Source organism: Eleutherodactylus coqui, chromosome 2 (genome assembly GCF_035609145.1).
Source record: "Eleutherodactylus coqui strain aEleCoq1 chromosome 2, aEleCoq1.hap1, whole genome shotgun sequence".
In the NCBI taxonomy this organism is placed as follows: domain Eukaryota; kingdom Metazoa; phylum Chordata; class Amphibia; order Anura; family Eleutherodactylidae; genus Eleutherodactylus; species Eleutherodactylus coqui.
The window spans coordinates 292,356,243-292,378,823 of record NC_089838.1 but is presented as its reverse complement, the minus strand read 5'-3'; the positions used below and the strand labels follow the sequence as shown (position 1 = coordinate 292,378,823).

The 22,581-nt window shown below is 44.2% G+C and overlaps 1 protein-coding gene across 1 annotated transcript; it reads left to right on the top strand.

Annotated features, from left to right (window-relative positions):
• Positions 1-726: 726 nt before the first annotated feature.
• LOC136610831 (adhesion G protein-coupled receptor E1-like) lies at positions 727-20,720 on the top strand. The gene is made up of 9 exons (XM_066590029.1): positions 727-778; positions 3,544-3,579; positions 6,384-6,563; positions 9,030-9,122; positions 9,973-10,101; positions 10,387-10,476; positions 12,610-12,792; positions 19,818-19,910; positions 20,563-20,720. Exons 1-9 carry the CDS (start codon positions 748-750, stop codon positions 20,667-20,669), a joined length of 942 nt encoding a protein of 313 aa, XP_066446126.1. The 5' UTR covers positions 727-747; the 3' UTR covers positions 20,670-20,720.
• Positions 20,721-22,581: the final 1,861 nt, after the last annotated feature.

Below are 22,581 nucleotides of genomic sequence, written 5' to 3'. Positions count from 1 at the left end.
CTACCTCTGGTATTAGCCCCAGTTATCATATAACAGCACTAGTTTACATACCCATAATTAATTCATGATACAGAATATATAAACTGGTATATATTCAACCTGGTTTATACTAGTATAGAGCTAGTATAAGAAGATGGGCTACTACCTTAGAACAGCGCTCCTCAATGCCCATCACAATGTCTCCATGATCATGAGGAGAGCTATATAATTTACTGAGTTTTAAAGGAACATTGTGATTCCCCCCTTCCCTAGGCATTTGCCCCTTCAATTTTATCCCACCAAAATCAATTATTACCTATCCACAGGCTAGATGGTAAGTGATTGATCGGGTTTGACTGCTAGGGCCCCCAGGAATCTTAAAGACAGTGCTGGTGAATGAAGCAGCAGTGTGCATGCATGGCCACAGTTGCATTCACTTCTATGGGGATGACTGAGATGGCCAAGAGATGAGATGAGTTCCATGGAATTGAATAGACCAGTGGCCATACATGCACATCATTGTTCTGTTCATCATTGTTCCTGTGGATAGATGATAAATGATATGGTGGGAAAAGTCATTTAAGCCGTGATCCGGCCATGCATGTCAATCAAACCTCTATTGGCAATATAAAATTTCTTTTTAATTATGAGTCATTGGCTTTCACACTGTGGACATATTGTGTAATCCAAGATGTTATTACCAGGCTTGAGATGGGTGTAGAGAACACTTCTGTTTGGCACTTTCACTTCTACACATCTCTGCCCACAATGCAGACCTCAGGAAGACTCCTGTTGTGTGGTGAGTAATTGGGATCATTTGGTTTTTTTTTCAAAAACGAGGGCGGCAAATACAGATTTGGGAGACTTTGACCCACGCACAGTGGGTTCCCTGCAATTCCCTATATATTAGCAAATTGCTAAATGTACACTTTCTATCCACTTTGTTCACCCCTCATTGCAAAGTAAGCTTATTTGCCAAACTTACAAACTTTCAGCTGTTTTCATAAAAACAGTTAAACTGGAACAATTTAGATGGCTCAAGACAACTAATATAGCAAGTGGTTTCTCCCAATTCACCACAAATTGCAAATTGAATGGCTGCTGCAGTCTCAGAACTATTCAACCCTTTCATGACCAGTATCTTTAGTACTTATCGGAGACCCTTTTCCTATTGTGACCTGCTGCAAATATTTGCATAGCCAAACACCAACTTCTGACAGCGTTCCTGAGGAATCTTAGCCCATTGCTCATGATGACCTTCAGTTCATTAATATTATTTGGTTCGCGTGATGCAAAACTCCTTCCATCTCCTTTGAATCCCACCAAAGATTTTCTATGAGGTTCAGGTCAGGTGACTGTGACGGCCATTGCAGAATCTCTCAGATCTTCTGAAACCAAGCTTCAGTGAACTTTGAGGTATGCTTGGGATCACTGTCCTGCTGGAAGGTCCAATGACACCAAAACTTCAGCTTTCTCACAGAAGTCATGACAGACATTAATTCCAAGGATTCTTGATATTTTATTGAATGCATCTTACCCTCCACACTCTGCTGGTTACTAGTGGCAGAGGAAGCAAAGCAGCCCCAGAGCATAACCATGCCGCCACCAATGCTTCACTGTAGGCAGGGTGTTCTTTAAGTGTATGCTTCATTCTTCCTCCTCCAGACATATTCCTGACCCATAGGCCTAAAAAGTTCCAGTTTTGTTTCATTGCTCCACAGAACGGACTACCAAAGCCTCTGTAGCTCATTTATATGGTTTTGAGCACATTGGAAACAACTTTTCTTGCGCTTTTTGATCACTACATGTGTATGTCTTTGAGTTCGGACAGTAAGACCTTCAGCATTTAGTATGTGTCTGCTGCCAAAAATCTTGCTGCAAGTCTTTCGTAGTCACTCGAGAATATTTGAACACCTGCCTCCTCAGGAATCTGATGGCAGATGGTTATAGATTCCCCTTTCTGCCACGTCCGGGTAATGTATGTAGTCAGTGTTTCTATACATTTGAACTTGTGAATTATGTTGTATCTCTAGAAGCATTCAGTGCCTTTGCTATATTCTTGCATCATTCTCTTTGTTTGTACAAAGTGATTATGTCTTCCCTTAACTTATTTTGCACCACTTTCTTGATTTAGCCATATTTCTAACAAGCAATCAAACATCACAGTCAACAAAGCCCTAGCCAGTCCAGGTATATGATGTGTTTTATTTCAAGCACACCTGATGCAACTGATGAAGCCCTTGATTAGTTGCATCATGTGTGCTTGAGATAATGCCTGGTTTGAAAATGTGTGCTCTTATGAGCGATTCTATTCAGAGGGTTGGTTAATTCCAAGACTGCAGTAGTCATTAAAAGTGGTATTTTGTCAGTCACACCCAGTACCCATTGTGGAAGGTGTGAGCCCACGCCATCCATAGGACATAATTTTATATCCATTCGTGGGAACTCCTTCCCAGCCAGTACGGATGTCTACATCCTGCAGTGGGAAGGTGTTAAGCGATCGCAATAAAATGTAAGCACTAATAGTCTACTCATGTTATTATTATATTTAATAGCGCCACTTTAGGGAATGTACAGACATAGCAAGTGACTTGACATTTAATGTGTCACAATAACCACAATGCTGTATATAAAGACCTCACAATGTGCCAGTCATGTTAATAATTGCTACGTCCATGTATTTACGCCCCACTCAGTATCATTTTCCTCTCTTCTTCAGAGGCATCATCTTCCTCTGCTTTAGTATTTTGGATATCAACTCCCTTTACCTCATCCCCCTCTAAAACCATGTCTCCCCATCACTATCTTTCCACCACTGATCTATATCCTCCTGTATCATGATCTACCTCCGTACGGACCCAGATTTACCCTACAGAACCATGTCTCCTCATCCCAATCTCCCCTCCAGGAGCCATGTTTGCCCCCAACAGAGAGACATTTCTCTCCCATACCAATTTGCCCCCTACCCCACAGACCCACATCCTCCCCCATCACAATCTATCTAACCCCTAAAGCCATGTCTTACCATCACAAGTTTCCCCCACAGTACCATGTATTCATCTCTACCGCTGTGGTTCCATTCTCTGCGCCGACCGTGTGTGGCTCCCTACAGTCAGTCTGTTCATGGGATGCCACAGACTGCTGTCGCCAATCACAGGCCTTAGTACTTGAAAGCTAAAGGTCTGTGATTGGCAGCAGCAATCTTTTAAAGTCCCCCCCCAAAGAATGACTACAGCTTGTCAAAACAGCATCAGAGGAGAGACCGGAACTTCGACGCAGGAGCCAGGAAAGGTGAGAGTACGATTGGTTATTAATTTTAAGCATTGAGAGTAGAAACAAAATGTAAAAAAAAAAACTCTTTAATATCTCCCTTTTTACTTCCAGCTAATGTGACCATGGCCTTTTTTTGGGAAAAAAAAGCAAAAAATGCGAGTAAAAGCACAGCAAAATAAGTGGAGTTTTTCTTAAAAACGTTATGTTTGACTCTATCCTAAAAGACAAAATTTCTTGAGGGTTGCTTGTTGAGACATGAAACCCTTATGTAACAGATTGTTTCTTCCTCAGGTCTCTGCTTATTCTTGAGCTGCTGTACAGTGAGAGGTAAGTCACAAGTGAGGGAGGGGGTGATTTGTTGACTGGATGTGCATGGAGTAATAAATAAGGAGTGACTCTGGATCAAGAGCGTAAGTACCATAGAGGCAGACCATGCAACTGGAAAGAGGGGGCCCCAGCTGTGATTGCACCATCCCTTCGTCTAAGGGGGCCCTGCAGAGAGGGAGTCCATTCCAGGTTCATATCATCCTCACTTTATAGGGTGGACCACACCTGCACAGGAATGTGGTCTCCATAGGTCTCCATAGCTCTTCAACGCTGCAGCCAGGTTTAATTTTTGTTTTCCAGCAATTTAGCCCTATAAGGTCTTGTTTTTGTTGTGTGTGTGTGTTAAATGTTTTTAAGGACATCTTTTAATGTACCATAAAATGTATTAAAATTTTTTTTTAAAACTTTGTGTGGTGGAAAGGAAATGGGAATAGAAAGAAAGCAATTCCAATATTTTGGCGGTTTTATTTTCACAATGTCCACAGAATGAGTAAAAAATGACATGCTACCATATTCTACAGGCCAGAGGGAATAAAGCAATACAGAACCAAAGTCACGGCGTTTTTATGTTTTTGCTAAAGAAAATACCTTTACTTTCGCTTGCCATTACTTTTTTCCCATCACCGGAGCTGTAAGATTCCTTGTTTCTTTGCAGAGTGAGCTGGAGTTTTTATTGATTGGTGCTATTGTGCGGTATATTTGACTCTCTGATCAATTTTAATTTCGCTTTATTAGGGAAGCGACATGGCGAAAAAGTAATTCTGCCAATGTTTTTTTTTTTTTTACTTTTAGACATTGACCATTTGGGATGAAGTGATATTATAATAGATTGGATTATAGGGGTTATAGCTTGAGTTGAGCGAACATACTCTGCCGAGCTTGATGCTCGTGCGAGTATTAGTGTACACGATGGTGCTCGTTACTCGAACGAGCATCAAATCATGTTCGACCCCGCCCCAGCTTTTGGCTCCTCCCCACTGTGACGTGTGTGTTTTAGCCCCTCCCCGCCGCGACACAGCGCGCGTCATTGGCAAATTTTTGGTCTGGAAGGAGAGAGTGAGAGAACACAGAACACGAACCAAGAAAAAAAAAAAAAAAAAAGCTCGTGACCCTGCGTCTTACATACAAAAATGCTCAAGTCTCCCATTGTAGTCAATGGGGTTCGTTACTCGAGTAGAGCTCTCGAATTTTACGAAAAGCTCGACTCGAATAACGCGGACCCGAGCATTTTGATGCTTGCTCATCTCTAGTTATAGTGATTCTGTTTATTTTTTACATCACGTAAGGGCTTTTATCCTTATATGGTGCATACATATTATGCAACACTTTCCATCACTTTATATCACTTGGTATTACGGGTTCTGTCCCCATTGGGGTTCACAAGCTATATTCATCTATTTGTAAGTTTTTGGAGTGTGGGAGGAAACAAGAGTACACAGAAGAAACCTGCACACATGCAGAGAGAACATACAAACCCTTTTCAGGTTGAAACTAGGACCCCTGCGCTGCAAGGCAACACTGCAAACCATTGAGCCACTGTGTTTGTCTGATTTTTTATTTTTGTATTTATTTCTTTTTCAAGAATCTAATTAAAATTTAACATTGTTAAATACAACGATGATGTACAGGTTCACATATTTTCAAAAACTTGTCCTTATCAACAAGAAACGTTAGGAACAGGATATGGGTTAAGTTGCTGTAGGGGGTGAACGAGATTGAACCCATTCCCAAACAGAAATGTTGTGCCTGGAATTCCAACACTTTGAAAATTAACTGTTGGTCCACTTAAACCTGGGAGGGTTGGTGGACAGGGAGAGGGTGACAAGGATGGGTGTGGATAAAGGGGAGGTGCAGGAGGCATAGGGGTACACGGGAAAACATGAGAAAAAAGCAAAACAGAAGCGAGGAAAGAAGAAGAAAAAAAAGGGGGGGGGGGTGGACAGAAGACCAAGACAACCCCACAGCCCCAACCCCTTTTGCCTAGTTGGGTTGGGGTGGGGGGGAGTGGAGTGAAAGATCCATTCAACCTGTACATGGGTCCCAAGCAATGGATCAAAAAGGTCACTGACAATGTAGATTTTTGTATTCCTGTGAGTTTAGAAACTCAATCCAGTAGTTGCAAGTTTTGGCAAACTTGTTTTGGGAGTCTTTTTTTGCCCTTCTAATATTTGTTTTTTTAGAAATATTTTTTAAAAATGTTATTTAACCATTTTTTTTTCTATTATCACTAGGGTACAGGAGAATAGGACATTGTGCTATATTATACAAACAGTCTCTTGTATAAAACATCACAATATCCTGTTCTCCTATGTAGTATATGTTATTCTATTAAGCCCTGCCTCTAGAATGAGTAATTGTAATACTAAAGCCTGGGAGGCTTCACTTGGCTGCCCTGCAAACTCCTCAGGGACCCCTACCTCTGTCTGACTGGTTAGATGTTGCGGTTTACTAATGAGTGTGGCATCTAAGGGACTAAATAAGTGCGATTGGAGTTTTGTCCTATTCCGGCTATTGCAGGCAGCGGTCTGCTGTATAATACAAGTGGAATTGCAAAGGGAATGGTTGTAAAGTTACTCATACATTACCAAGAGGAGTAACGGTAACATATACTCACCTGGACAGTCTCCATCTGCAGGAGTGTGGCAGGGGGACAAATAGAGGCAGCGTGTGAATACAGTATTGAGGATGGGTAAAACAGAATCCATGTATGAATGGGCAAGATGATATAAAGGCGGCCATTACTGTATATATAATGTACTTCCTGTGGTTTTACAGATAACTCTTTGTTGAATGTTCTTTACTAGGACTTCGTTACCTGCCTCCTGAAGCCGCTCATTTTCCTAAGTGTATTCCATCTCGGTATGAATGTCCAGCCAATTCCGCCTGCGAGGAAACAACCAAAGGCTACTATTGTGCATGTAAACACAGATTCATCAGCGTCAAGGGGAAGACAACCATCACTTACCCGGGTGGAGAGTGTCTTGGTAATGTGTGGCGTCTTGCCCCGTGCCTTCTTTTATTACATATGCACTGAATTAGCTTGTTTGTAAGGGGTCATTAATACTACTGGGGCCGTAATGGAGGACACTATGGGCATCATTATTACTTATGGAGCTACTATGGGGGTCACTGTTACTACTTTGGCCACTAGCAGGGTCACTGTACCTATTAGGGCTAATATGGGGATCTTTATTACTACTGACACCACTGTGAGGGTCAGTATTACTACTTAGCCCACTAACAAGGTCCCTGTTACTACTGGGGCCATTGAGGGGATCACTATTACTGCAAGGGTGTAACTATTACTGCAAGGGGATCACAGAGGGACATTAGTACTGTGAGTGGGTCAGTAAAAGACACTATTATGGGATATAGAGTGTGCGGTTTTATGTAAAAGGGGTGTGGCCTGTCAAAAAATTTCACCATGGTGTGCTATGAGTGCCGCTGCAGTTGACCCTTTTTTTTGTTGTTCACAAGTTGGGAGATATGGGTTACAGTCCTTGGCCGTTGGTTGGGGCACTCTGTCTATTTAGTTACAGCCTGTTGTTTGGTCACAACAAGTCAGGCTGACCGGAACCAAAGGTTAGTCTTTTATGTCTCTTACCCGGGCATCAAGTCTGGCTCACTCTGTATCAGCAGTCTCTGTCACTGTTGTCAGATCAATAGGAGGAGAGTGAGGTGTAGCAGCTTTCTGTCTCTGAATCTCCTTTAACACAGGTTCGGTGTGTCTCTATATTCAACACTGTGTAGCACTTCAGTAGGCTCTTAGTTCTGCATCAGAAGCACCAGCCAGTAGGGCTACAGCCACACCAAGCCATTTACTTCCAGGGAGTATCCCAGCTCCTTCCACGGCAGCATAGCTGCACTGCACTGATTAACTCCTCTCTGACTTCCCATACGGTTCCTGCTCAGAGAGCTGCTCCTCGCTCCCTCAACCTTTAAAAAAAAAAAGTTTGTTTCACCAACACATTAACAAGACATTCTTATTAGATGCATCCAGAAAATAGCAGACCACTACTGTACCCCCATACACTTGGATAGCAGTGCCCAAGTGAGAATACTATAAATCTCTGCATTTACACCCCTACAAGAGACATTATAACTGCCCGTGCTGAGTTTCTTTTTAATCTTTAGAAATATTGCCTAAAGAAACTCATCAGGATGAAAATGTCTCACACAGGGCATACACCTATGTCACACCTAGGACTTAAGCATACCATCCACATTAAGTTTCCTCACAAGGGTGTCCAATGCCCTTTTCCTGCCGAAGGCAAAGTGAGACATTGAAAAATGGTGACCCCCCCCCCACTGCAAAAAAAAAACAACTAATTTCACAGGCATTGAAAACACCAATACACAAAATATCCAACACATATTTGACCCATTGAGTCTTGTCTGAACTGACAAAGTAATAGTGCTCCCAGTTGTGGCCCCAATAGTAAGTGTCCCCCTTATTGGCCCCAGTAGTAATAGAATCTCTGTTAGTGGTCCCAGTAGTGATAGTGACCTCGTTAGTGGTCCCTGTATTAATAGTAACCCTTGTTAGTGGCCCCAGTAGTAATAGTGTCCTCATTAGTGGCCCCAGTAGTAATAGTGACCTTGTTAGTGACCGAAGTAGTAACAGTGACCCTTTTGGTGGCCCCAGTAATAATAGTGTCTCGTAGTGGATCTCCAGCTGGGCATCCATCCAACAAGCGTTTTACTCCCATCATCTGAAGCCCCGCTCCAGCTGCTGTTACTGTGATAAGTCAGTGACCCCTGACCTCTCCACCCAGCAACTGAACTGCATACAGGAACACAAAGGCTGGGGGGAAAGGTCAGACGTCACAGCTTGGTGACAACAGCAGCAGCTGGAGTGGTGCTACAGACCCAGTGAATGAAATGCTTGTTGGGTTGCTGCCCCGCCAGCTTACAGCTGGCAACTTTTTTTATTAGCCAGTAACATACCAATATATTGTCTGGGAGGCAACCCACCACTGCCCCTCTGAGGTACTGCAGCCTGTTACCTGAGGTATCAGACTCGGGTCACCTCATGATAAGGGCACGCCTGTTACCTCATAGCGCTAGAAGACACAATCTGTGACCCCATAACATCGCCATTAACATTCAATACCACCATAATAGGGACAGTCACAGTAATTGTCAAGACACAAGCAATGATCCTTGAACATTCCCAGTAATAGCCAGTATCCCCATAATATTTCCATTAACATGTAATGCCCCATCCCAGGGCCAGCCATAGAGCCCCCATACATAGTGACCCAATACAGAGCCTGTCACTTACCCAATCACAGGTCTGTACTGCTCTCAGATTAAAGAATCTGTTGGTGACCCTTTAGATTTGAGGAAGTTGCTCAAAGGACAAAAATTCTTATTGTTCTTCTCTGTGTATCTTTAATTCTGTCATTTTTTTCCATGACCCTCATTCATCCTTATGTTTTATTCTCTAGAGCTCTGTAGTGCGGGAGAAAGTGCCTCCCCATGTGCCTGTAGACGTGGATTTGCCCTTTTGAGAAATGCAAATGGACTCTATCAATGTAGAGGTAAGAATCCAGCCACAAGGTGACAATAAGATCAGGCTCAGTAATGTTGGCTGCACCAGTCTATGAAAATCCTTGGCTTAAAATGGGCCCATTTGCCAACACAACCCAATATGGGATTTCCAATATAATTTTTGGCAAAATCTTATTCCTTTCAGAAAAGCCCCTCTGTCTGTTTAGTTCAGCTTGGATATGTACCCCTCTGAGTTCTTAGCACTTACTAATTTTATCCTTTTGCATAATATTTCACTACTTTAACTTGCAGTTGCTTCTTGACAGTTGCCAACGTTAGGGTTTTTCTTTTTGGAAGACCCCTTTATAATGCTCCCTGACAACACGCCTATTTTGTAGGGTATATTACTGCTGTTACACCCAGGTAATTTGTGAGGAATCATGCAATAAGGCTGGATTCACACGAGCGTTTGGTCAAAAAAACAGTCCCACCCCTTCCTCTTGTTGGCAGCCAACAAGGGGCACAGAGGAGGAGGGAGTATAGCACACTAGCTGGGCTAAGCTCCCGCCCTCTCCCTTTGCCGGTAGCCGGCAAGAGGCAGATAAGGTGAGGGAGTTTAGCACAGCTTAACTCTCTGTCCCCCCCAGCCGATGATATTCTGGGCCACAGTGTATATACACCGCAGCTCAGCTGTCTGAATGGACGTTAAAACGGAGATGCAGCCACGACTTGGTCACGACTGCCTCTCATTCAAGCGATTTTCAGTTGCGATTCGGACAGCCAAAAATCACAGTGCCAATGTCAAGGAGCCCTAAGTATTCATTCTTTCTGCAGCACCATCACAGGTGAAATTACAACTCACAACAGTCCATAATTTATTTTGTCATTGTTTTTCTGCAGATACATGTAGGAGTAACTCAGATTGTCCTTCTGAAGCCACCTGTACGTCGGGAAGATGCTATTGTAAAGTATGTAGACCGGAAGGAAATAACTGCATTACTTTGGTGAAATTGGACGACGTTTGTCCAGGTAACCAGCTGTATGATAATATTGTAATATTAATTTAAGGTGTTTTCTGTCAATTTCAATTAAGATAATTGGTAATCATAATCAACTGATTGGTGGAGGTCTGACACTCAAGACTGCAACTGATCAGCAGGATGATGGGGTGACATATTTCAGGAAAAGTTCTGTAGGCAATTGCTCTGCTGCATGGTGGGTGTCCCGGGGGTTTGACCAACACTGATCATATATTGCTGGACTATCCTTAAGGAATAAGGAATGTCTATTTTTTAAAAACTTCTTCTTCATCAGACCCGGTTCCTACCACTACTCCATTGCTGACAACAGTCATGAGATTCCCCACAACTCGCGCTAAACCCAGAACTGTGGCACCACAACCAGGTGAGCATTTCATAAGAGTCATAAACTGAATGTGAGATTCTGGTTCTTCCATTTTTAACAATTAAGTGATGGGTTCAATCATTGTGGAAGAAGATTATAAAGATGCAATGGATGAATACAGTGTGGGAAATAGAAAAATATAGACATTGAGTCAGATTTACTAATACTATCTAATAGACAGTGCAAACTTTGACTAGACAGTCTTACATTTTGTCAGATTTGTCACATTGCTTTTGAAAGATGATATATTTGACAAAGGCGCCGGTCATTGGCAGTGAAGCATGTAGCCTGACATTTAATCTGCTGGAATAAAGTATTTTATAATTACCTTACCATCTTCTGGGTCTACACTGTACTGGGTTTCTATCTCCGCCGCTTTGTCGACACACATTTTTATAAGTGAGGAATGGAGAGCTACCAGCCCCTATTGGATCTTTCCATGCTGCTGTAGTGGCCCGAAACACCCATTCCTGGTCCCTCCATAAATGTCATACATGTCATGTCTTTAGTGTGGATGCACTGTGCAAACCGTCTTGCCTCTTGTTATGTGTATTGCACAGCTGCAGCAAATGAAGAGTTAATGTCTGCTTGTGGCTGGGATATGTCTGTAAAAGTATCAATTTATGTCCTGTCACATGGTATGCTAGAGACTATAAGTATGAGTGTTTGAGAGAAAGGTGTGGCTTTTTTGTCAGTCAAGGAATCGAAGTCCATCACCTTCAATGGCAGAGAGAGGAGTGAGAGTGCCGGCCACATGGGGGTTCCTTCAACCCTCATGTGGTGAAGAGTGATGAAAGAGAAAGAGAGGTGTCCTGAGGTCCCCAATTCCAGGAACCATTTGTGAGACAGAGAGAGCGAAGTGAAGAGTCCACCATGCAGAGATTCAAGTCTTTATCACGTGAGTGTCTGAGGAATGACCCTACCACCATTCTTTTCAGGAGAGTTTCCCCTTCCAGAAACCGTACCTGACAGATAACTTGCACTGCAGGACCAATATCCCTGACCTCAAGTCTTCTGTTCTACCTGCACTGGTGTGTTTTATGCTATATACTGTCAAAGCTGCAAGTAAATTTTTGCCAGCTCCTGACCGTTCCCAGGAACTGAGGTACTAAAAAGTTACTGTGTGTGTGGACTTTCTTCATTTTTCTGCCGAGGTTCATTCCAGTGAGTAAGGAATGGTGGTGTCACGTGACAAGTACTAAGTTCACCACATGTTTATAGGCCATCCCTGTCCCAGGGTTGTCTGGAAGAGCCTAGTGGCACTTAGGCCAAGGTGGTGTGTGTCCCTCCGGGGAGGAGTCTGGTAAGAGCCACCGTGACAAGTGACAACTCGACCCTCCTAGCTCCTCAGTGCAGGCCTCGTGTCCTGAGTGGCCCTCTGGGACACCACACTGCATCACCTCAAATCACTGAATCCTGCAAACTTCTACACCGCTCCCACACATGAGATACTTTCTATTCTTGTTTATTAGAGATTTTAAATCTGGTGTAAATTTAGACTGTCTAGTGTAACTGTATACTACCTATGAGTTGGCTTAGTTTACTCCAAAAATTGCCTAAAATTCAGCACAACTTTTGGCGCACAATACTGCATTTAGGCCACGCTTTTCCCAAAGCGAAGTTCCTTTTTCAAATAAGTCATAAAAAGTCTCCAAAACACACAACTGTGGTGCAAATCATGTAAGACATTTTTCTGGCAAATTTTCAATACTAAATCTACCCCAGTGTGTGACTATAGTGGTCAAAATAGAGGCAATATGTGAATACAGTGTGGGAAAAGGTAATATGGGGCAGAGGACAAATACAGCATGGGGCCAGAGTAATATTGTGCCAATATATGCCTATGTGAAATAGGAGAAATATAGAGGAAATGTACAAACACAGTACAGGAGGGGGTAAAATAGAGGTAGTGGATGCATACAGTGTGGATGAGGGGTAATATAGAGGCAGTGGATGAATACACTGATAGCGGGTGGTAATAGATAAGCAATGTATGATTATAATATGGGAGAGACATAATATAAAATCAATCTATGTATGTGGGAGATGATATTATAAATGTGGCAATTACTGTATGTACAATATACTTACTATAGATTTATACATAACACTTTGTTGAATGCTCTTTACTAGGAGAAATTCTTACCCTGCCTTCTGAAGCCATTAATTTTCCTCGGTGTGATCCAGCCATGAATGAATGTCCAGCTAATTCCGTCTGCTTGCAAACAAACAAGGGCTATCACTGTGCGTGTAACCGCAACTTCCTCAACGATATAGAAAACACAACCATCACTTACCCGGGTGGACAGTGTCTTGGTAATTCGTGCCATATTACTCAATGCCTTGTTTTATTTAATCTGCACTGAACTAAGATGTTTCTAGGCCACAAGTGCTGTATGGAGTGTTGGAACCCCTTTTTGTCTCCATAAACAATTGTTGCGGTGCAGTGCATAAGCTGTAAGAGAACTCCCACTCACCATGTGGCATTTATAACACTGGTGTTAAGGTAATTACTTGATTTAGGTGATACTCAACGGGTATCATAGCATTATTAATTAGGCTTAATTATTAGAGATAAGTGAGCACCAAAATGCTCAGGTGCTCGTTGCTCAAGTCGAACTTTTCATAATGCTCGAGAGCTCGTTTCGAGTAACGAACCCCATTGAAGTCAATCGTCGACTCGAGCATTTTTGTATGGGACCAATGCTCCGCATAGATGATGACTTGTGAAGCACCAGAAAACATCAGAAGGTCATGGAAACACCACAGAAACAGATAGGGAAGGGCAGGGGCAGCATGCATGGCTGCATCTGAGGCTCCCAGGTCCCACTATTAAGCCAAAATAGGGGCAAGAGTCTGGCGTCACCCCTGTAACAATTTACTTGGGACAAACCCTCATTAGCAAGGCACATCTTAGCTAAGCACCAAACTACCTGCAACCCAGGACAATCACTGCCTGCGGGTGACACCGCTGCCTCTCCTCCTAGCTTACATGCTGGCATTGCTGTCCAACCCCCCCAGACGACCCTGCAACCACAGCGCACACAAAATTTTCCCTGCGCAGCGTTCAGCTGTCCTCATGCCACACGCTCGCTTCATAGCCACTCCACCCTCATGTCTATTTATAGGTGCGTAATGGATGAGCAGGAACCGGAGGCACACACTGCAGAGGGTTGGCAGGGCCAGGCAGCGACCCTCTTTGAAAGTGTGGGCGATAGCCCACAATGCTGTTGAGAATTGATGATAAATTGACATATGATCATCATTCCAATCCCGTGCCACCTCCGTCACAAAATTGTCAGAAGCCGCAAACGTGGGCATTAAGGGGACTCAGATGCCAGCACTTCTACACATCTCTACAATGCAGCAATACTCTGTGTGGGAAGCACGTGAGCGGGCCCAGGGACAGGCTCGGTCCCAGCCTCCACCTTGTGTGACCCAAGGTGCCGCGACTTACATAGAAATGGGAAATCCATGTGTCCCCACACTATTCATTCCGTGTAGGTGTCAGATAGCTCAACACCACAATGGGGAGTCTTTGAGTTCCTTGGGCTCGCCTATGCTGTCGGTGCATAAAGATGGTATTACACAGGAAGAAATCAGAGTGCCCAAACATGGCAGAGTTTCACCCTGCCAAGGACCTCGGCCTCGGCCCACATTTCTACCCTACTCAGTCAGTGTATTTGTGCCAGACAGGTAAAACACTGCGATGGGAAGTCCTTGTGCACCCACAGCATAGGCGAGCCCAAGGAACTCAAACATGGTATTACACATGAGTAAATCAGAGTGCCCAAACATGGCAGAGTTTCACCCTGCCAAGGACCTCAGCCCACATTTCTACCCTAGTAAGTTAGTGTATTTGTGCCAGGTAAAACCCTGCGATAGGAAGTCTTTGTGCACCCACAGCATAGGCAGACCCCTTTATCATTTCTGTAGCAAGAGTATAGGTGGACCCCAGTAAAATTTCTGTAGCAAAAGTATAGGCAAACCCCTCAAACCATTCAATAGCAAAGGTATAGGCGAACCCCAGTAACATTTCTGTAGTAAGAGTATAGGCGAACCCCTGTAACATTTCTGTAGCAAGAGTATAGGCGGACCCCAGTAACATTTCTGTAGCCAAAGTATAGGCGGACCCCAGTAACATTTCTGTAGCCAAAGTATAGGTGGACCCCAGTAACATTTCTGTAGCAAAAGTATAGGCGGACCCCAGTAACATTTCTGTAGCAAGAGTATAGGCGGACCCCAGTAACATTTCTGTAGCAAAAGTATAGGCAGACCCCTGTAGCATTTCTGTAGCAAGAGTATAGGCGAACCCCTCAAACCATTCAGTAGAAAAGGTATAAGAAAACCCCAGTAACATTTCTGTAGCAAGAGTATAGGCGAACCCTAGAAACATTTCTGTAGCCAAAGTATAGGCGGACCCCAGTAACATTTCTGTAGCCAAAGTATAGGCGGACCCCAGTAACATTTCTGTAGCAAAAGTATAGGCAGATTCCAGTAACATTTCTGTAGCAAGAGTATAGGCGGACCCCAGTAACATTTCTGTAGCCAAAGTATAGGCAAACCCCAGTAACCTTTCTGTAGCCAAAGTATAGGCGGACTCCAGTAACATTTCTGTAGCAGAAGTATAGGCGGACCCCAGTAACATGTCTGTAGCAGAAGTATAGGTGGACCCCAGTAACATTTCTGTAGCAAAAGTATAGGCGAACCCCTCACACCATTCAGTAGAAAAGGTATAGGCAGACCCCTGTAACATTTCTGTAGCAAGAGTATAGGCGGACCCCAGTAACATTTCTGTAGCAAAAGTATAGGCAGACCCCTGTAGCATTTCTGTAGCAAGAGTATAGGCGAACCCCTCAAACCATTCAGTAGAAAAGGTATAAGAAAACCCCAGTAACATTTCTGTAGCAAGAGTATAGGCGAACCCTAGAAACATTTCTGTAGCCAAAGTATAGGCGGACCCCAGTAACATTTCTGTAGCCAAAGTATAGGCGGACCCCAGTAACATTTCTGTAGCAAAAGTATAGGCAGATTCCAGTAACATTTCTGTAGCAAGAGTATAGGCGGACCCCAGTAACATTTCTGTAGCCAAAGTATAGGCAAACCCCAGTAACCTTTCTGTAGCCAAAGTATAGGCGGACTCCAGTAACATTTCTGTAGCAGAAGTATAGGCGGACCCCAGTAACATGTCTGTAGCAGAAGTATAGGTGGACCCCAGTAACATTTCTGTAGCAAAAGTATAGGCGAACCCCTCACACCATTCAGTAGAAAAGGTATAGGCAGACCCCTGTAACATTTCTGTAGCAAGAGTATAGGCGGACCCCAGTAACATTTCTGTAGCAGAAGTATAGGCAGACCCTAGTAACATTTCTGTAGCCAAAGTATAGGCGGACCCCTGTAACATTTCTGTAGCAAGAGTATAGGCGGACCCCAGTAACATTTCTGTAGCAAAAGAATAGGCAGACCCCTGTAGCATTTCTGAAGCAAGAGTATAGGCGAACCCCTCAAACCATTCAGTAGAAAAGGTATAAGAAAACCCCAGTAACATTTCTGTAGCAAGAGTATAGGCGAACCCTAGAAACATTTCTGTAGCCAAAGTATAGGCGGACCCCAGTAACATTTCTGTAGCAAAAGTATAGGCAAATCCCAGTAACATTTCTGTAGCAAGAGTATAGGCGGACCCCAGTAACATTTCTGTAGAAAAAGTATAGGCAGACCCCTGTAACATTTCTGTAGCCAAAGTATAGGCAAACCCCAGTAACCTTTCTGTAGCAAGAGTATAGGCGAACCCTTCAAACCATTCAGTAGAAAAGGTATAGGCGTACCCAGTAACATTTCTGTAGCCAAAGTATAGGCGGACCTCAGTAACATTTCTGTAGCAAGAGTATAGGCGGACCCCAGTAACATTTCTGTAGCAAAAGTATAGGCAGACCCCTGTAACATTTCTGTAGCCAAAGTATAGGCAAACCCCAGTAACCTTTCTGTAGCAAGAGTATAGGCGAACCCTTCAAACCATTCAGTAGAAAAGGTATAGGCGTACCCAGTAACATTTCTGTAGCCAAAGTATAGGCGGACCTCAGTAACATTTCTGTAGCAAGAGTATAGGCGGACCCCAGTAACATTTCTGTAGCAAAAGTATAGGCGAACCCCAGTAACATTGGTGTACCAAGAGTATAGGCGAACACCTGTAAAAATTTGTTTAGCAAGAGTATAGGCGAAGCCTGGAAGAATTAGTTTGCTAACATTTTTGGCTATGGCCTGAAAAATTAGTGTACCAAGAGTACTACTGCACCCCTGAAAAATTGCTCAACCGCGAGGGCAAGTAAAACCCACAAATCATTATTGGTTAATTTGTAACAGAGCCTGGAGGCAGCCCTCCACAAAAATTGGTTTAAGTTTAACTTTTAAAACTTTAAAAACTGATAAAACTTTTAAAAGCATTTTGGGCTGCATAGAAATTGGCAGTTCAGCGTGATGACATGCTGTTTTAGGAGGAGGAGTAATAATATCCGAGAGGGATACACAAAGCTAATTCTCCTTTTTTGGGGTAATAGAGGATGCATTTTTCTCCTGTTGGAGCGAAAAGATTCTTTAGGATCTGCTGCTTTCCCCTGGTGGAGAAGAGAAGTCTAGAGAAATCCAGCCTTTGTTCATCTTTATGAGTGTAAGCATGTCGGCGCTGTCAGTTGACAGGCAGGTACGCTTATCCGTGATGATTCCCCCAGCTGCACTAAACACCCTCTCTGACAAGATGCTAGTGGCAGGGCAGACTAGCACCTCCAAGGCATACAGCGCAGGTTCATGCCACGTGTCCAGCTTTGACACCCAATAATTTTATGGAGCAGAGGCATCACAGAGGATGGTGGTACGATTGGCTGCGTACTCTCTCACCATCTTTTTACAGTGCTCCCGCCGACTCAGCCTTGACTGGGGAGTGGTGACACAGCCTTGCTGGGGAGCCATAAAACTGGCATAGGCCTTGTAGAGTGTTCCCCTGCCTGCGCTGGACACGCTGGACATGCTGCCTGATGCCACTAGCGCTGTCAGATGGGACTTTAGCATCCCTTTTTCCACCAGGGCCCTGTGGTATTACATCACTCTTGAACCCCTTTCCTCTTCGGGAATGAGAGTGGAAAGGTTCTCCTTATACCGTGGGTCTAGAAGGGTGTACACCCAGTAATCCATGTTGGCGAGAATGCGCCTAACGCGAGGGTCATGGGAAAGGCAGCCTAACATGAAGTCAGCCATGTGTGCCAGGGTCCCAGTAGGCAACACGTCCTCACTAGGAAGATGACTTTCAGGATCCTCCTCCTCCTCGTCCTCTTCAGCCCACACACGCTGAACAGATGAGAGGCAAGCAGCATGGGTACCCTCTGCAGTGTGGCCAGCTGTCTCTTCCCCCTCCTCCTCCTGCTCCTTCCCCTCCCCCTCCAGAATGCGCTGAGATATAGACATGAGGGTGGTCTCGCTATCAAGCGACATACTGTCATCCCCCTTCTCCTGTTCCAACAGCAAAGCGTCGGCCTTTATGCTTAGCAGCGAATTTCTCAGCAGGCAATGCAGCAGGTTGGTAACGCTAATGATGGCCGCATCGCCGCTCACCATCTGGGTAGACTCCTTAAAGTTTCCGAGGACCTGGCAGATATCTGCCATCCATGCCCACTCCTCAGTAAAGAATTGCGGAGGCTGACTACCACTCCGCCGCCCATGTTGCAGATGGTATTCCACTATTGCTCTACGCTGCTCGAACAGCCTAACCAACATGTGCAGCGTAGAATTCCAGCGTATGGGCACGTCACACAGCAGTCAGTGCTCTGGCAGCTGATACCGACATTGCAGGGTCCTCAGGGTGGCAGCGTCCGTGGTGGACTTGCGGAAATGTGCGCAGACGCGGCGCACCTTGCCGAGCAGGTCAGACAAGTGGGGGTAGTTTTTCAGAAACCGCTGAACCACCAGATTGAAGACGTGGGCCAGGCATGGCATGTGTGTGAGGCTGCTGATCTGCAGAGCCGCCATTAGGTTACGGCCGTTGTCATACACAACCATGCCCGGTTGGAGGCTCAGCGGCGAAAGTCAGAGGTCGGTCTGCTCTGTCAGACACTGCAACAGCTCGGGGGCTGTGTGCCTCTTGTCACTTAAGCTGATTAGTTTCAGAACGGCTTGCTGACGCTTGCCCACCGCTGTGCTGCCGTGCGCTACTGATTGCTGTCAACGTGCTCACACTTCTTAATTGAGAGTTAGACGTGGCAGAGGAGGCGGAGGGTTTGGAGGAGGTGGCATAAAATGCTGCAGATATCAGCACCGAGGTAGGACCTGCTATTCTGGGTGTGGGTAGGACGTGAGCAGTCCCAAGCTCTGACTCCGTCGCAGCCTCCACCAAGTTCACCCAGTTAATTGATTACTTTCATACTGGTATCTTTCGGCACCATTTGGTAGCGGAGCGAGGTGCGACTGCTAATTCTGCACCTCTAGATTTACACCGATAGGGATTAGTTTCTTTTTAATATATAGAAACTATGTCTACAGCAACTCTTCATTATGAAAATGATGTCTTACAAGAAACATACACCTATGTCTCACCAAGGTTTAAAGATCATGCCAACGACAATGAGTTCCCTTTAACATTGCAAGGCACGCTCAGTGACTCCATAACATAGCCATTAGCATTCAATACCCCAGTCACAAGGCCAGTCACAGAGTGTGCTTCAGGATTCTTTCCCACGAGCGCATATCGGCCAGCCGTGAAAACTGCCGGTCTATATACCCTACATTGGGGGCGAAAAACCTGGTGAGTGGGCGCACAAATCAAATGTTGGTGCCCCCGTTCATATGGCCTGGTGAGGACAGCACAAATGCGCCGACCTCACCAGGCCATCGCCTATTTCCTCTCCCTCCCCATCGCAGGCTTACGTATCTTCCTCCCTGCTCAGTCTGTGCAATGGGAGGGGGCGGAGCTAAGCATCGGTCGGCCCCGCCCCCTCCCATTGCATAGACCTAGAGGGGAGGAGAACAGAGGGAAATAGTTTAGCAGCCACGCTGCTATACTCCCTCCCACCTACGACCACTGGCATGGGCTCCCATAGGAGCCCATGCAGCGGCCTGACGTATTCTGGCCCAAACATAGTTCCAGAACTATGTTTTGGGCTCGATGTAAAAACGCCCAGCGCTATATTGGCCGGCTGGCCTTTTTTACATCTCGCAAATACGCTCATGTGATCTGATGCATTGGAATCCAATGACTGTATGAGGATAAAAAAAAAAAGATCTTATTGTTTTTCTCCATACATTTAATCCTATCATGTTTTTCCATGACTCACCGATGCTTATGTGTTATTCTCCAGAGTTTTGTAGTGCAAAAGAGAACATCTACCCATGTGCCTGCAGAGGTGGACTTGTCCTTAGGGTGAATGGAATTGGACGCTATGTATGTGCAGGTAAGAATGACAATAACAAGGTGACAAAAAATTTGGGTCCATTAATATTGGCCACCCCAGTGTAAGAAACCCTTGGATCAGTGAATCGCATGACCAACGGGGTTGTTGAAACCTTATAAACAACAACACTCCACTGCGTGGCTGGGTTTAATGGCTACAGCAGCCAGTTATTAACCACTTATAAGTAAATATTAATCCATTCAACCATCCACAAGAGATCACATAAACACCAATACAACCATGTTAGCCCATAACTTACCCTCAGACACACTCGCCGCCTCGAGGGCACCTGGAGCTAATAGATCTGACAATAATTGATTCAGCTGACTCCGGACTTCCCCAGAGAACCCAGTCCACCACCATCAGTATGTTAATACCTCCATTTTGTTGTCAATACCCCTCATAACTACATTTCTCATCCAGCTGCCATGACATATATAATCAACTGCTACCATGCAACCCATCATCATCAGTGGAGGTCTGAGACCCCCAACCAATCAGCACAATGGTTGGGCCACATTGTCCGGTAAAATGCTGCCGACTATTTGTTCCTTTAAATGGTAGATATCCCAGGGATTGGACCTCCACTGATCATACATTGATGGGCTATCCTAAGGAACTTACTTAAGACTTTCTAAAACTTTCTTCTCAGAAGCCCCAGTTACCACCACTAGTCCATTGCTGACAACTCCCACTCAACCAGCAACTGGGACACCACGAACAGGTGGGCATTTCATAAAAATCGTCAACTCAAGGTGATATTCTAGTTCTTCCAAAGATTAATTTGATTAGATTTGATTAGAATGAGAAGATGGGTGCAGTCACTGTAGATGAAGATAAAGATGTAGTGGATTAATACAGTGTGGGAAATGGAAAAATATAAAGAGTGTGTGAATACAGTGCTGGAGGGGGGCAATATAGAGGGAGTGGATGAGCACAGTGCAAGAGGGGGCAATATAGAGGCAGTAGATGAATACAATATAGATAATGGGAAATATAGAGACAGTGGATGAATACAATGTAGAGGATGGGTAATATAGTGGCAGTGGATGCATGCAGTGTGGATAAGGGATAATATAGAGGCAGCATATGAATACATTGATGGCAAGTGGTAATAGGCAATGTATAAGTACCGTATAGTATGGGAGAGACTTAATATAAAATTGATCTATGTATGTGGGAGATGATATTATAAAGGTGGCCATTACTGTATGTACAATATACTTACTATAGATTTATACATAACACTTTGTTGAATGCTCTTTACTAGGAGAAACTCTTACCCTGCCTTCTGAAGCCATTAATTTTCCTCGGTGTGATCCAGCCATGAATGAATGTCCAGCCAATTCCGTCTGCTTGCAAACAAACAAGGGCTATCACTGTGCGTGTAACCGCAACTTCCTCAACGATATAGAAAACACAACCATCACTTACCCGGGTGGACAGTGTCTTGGTAATGTGCGCCATCTTACTCCGTGCCTTGATTTATTTCATCTGCACTGAATTAGGATGTTTTTAAGATACAATCGCTGTATGGAGCTTCGGAACCCCTTTTTGTCTCCATGAACACTTGTTGAGCTATAGTGAAAAAGCTGTAAGACAACTCCCACTTACCATGTGCCACTTATAACACTGGCATCTTTCGGCATCCTTGGGTAGCAGAGCCAAGGTGCAACTTCAACTTCTGCACTTCTAGACTTACACCCCTACAGGAGATATTATACATTTGGGTATTAGTTTCTTTTTAATACCTAGAAAGGCTGTCTTCATAATAAAACCAACATCTCACAAGAGACATACACCTACGTCTCACCAAGGGCTTAAAGAAACGCGCCAAGCGCAATCAGTTCCCTCATAACATTGCAAGACGCACTCAATGACTCCATAACATGGCCATTACCATTCAGTACCCCCATCACAGGGCCAGTCACGGTATGGGCTGTAGTTACATTACGAGGCAAGACTGTAAGAGGACAAAAAATGATCTTATTGTTTTTCTCTGTGTATTTAATCCCATCATGTTTCTCCGCGACTCTCACCGATCCTTATGTTTTATCCCCTAGAGTTTTGTAGCGCAAAAGAGAACATCTCGCCATGTGCCTGCAGAGGTGGACTTGTCCTTGGGGTGAATCAAAATGCACGCTATGTCTGTACAGGTAAGCATGACAAGGTGACAATAAGGTTGGCCTCAGTAATATTGGCCGCCCCAGTGTAAGAAACCCTTGGATCAGTGAATTACATGGCTAACGGGGTTGTTGAAGCCTTATAAAGAACTGTGTGACCGGGTTTAGTGGCTACAGCAGCCCTTTATTAACCGCTTATAAGTAATCCATTTAACCATTTAATTGATGAAGCCAGTTTGTGACTTAATTACCAACTAATTTTTTCAGTTTTTTTCATCGTCACATTCCAGGAGCCATGACTTTGTAATTTTCCTGTCGACATAGCCATATGAGGGCTTGTCTGTTATGCGGGAGAAGTTATATTTTTAATGGCATAATTTTGGGGTACATATAGTGTATTATATTACTTTTATTAATATTTTTTAGGAGGATTGGAGAAAAAAAAAAAGGAATTCTGCTATTTATTTTATGGATTTCATTTCTCCAGTATTCAATGTGGAAAATAAAACATGTGATAACATTATTCTCTGGGTCAGCACGATTCCCAC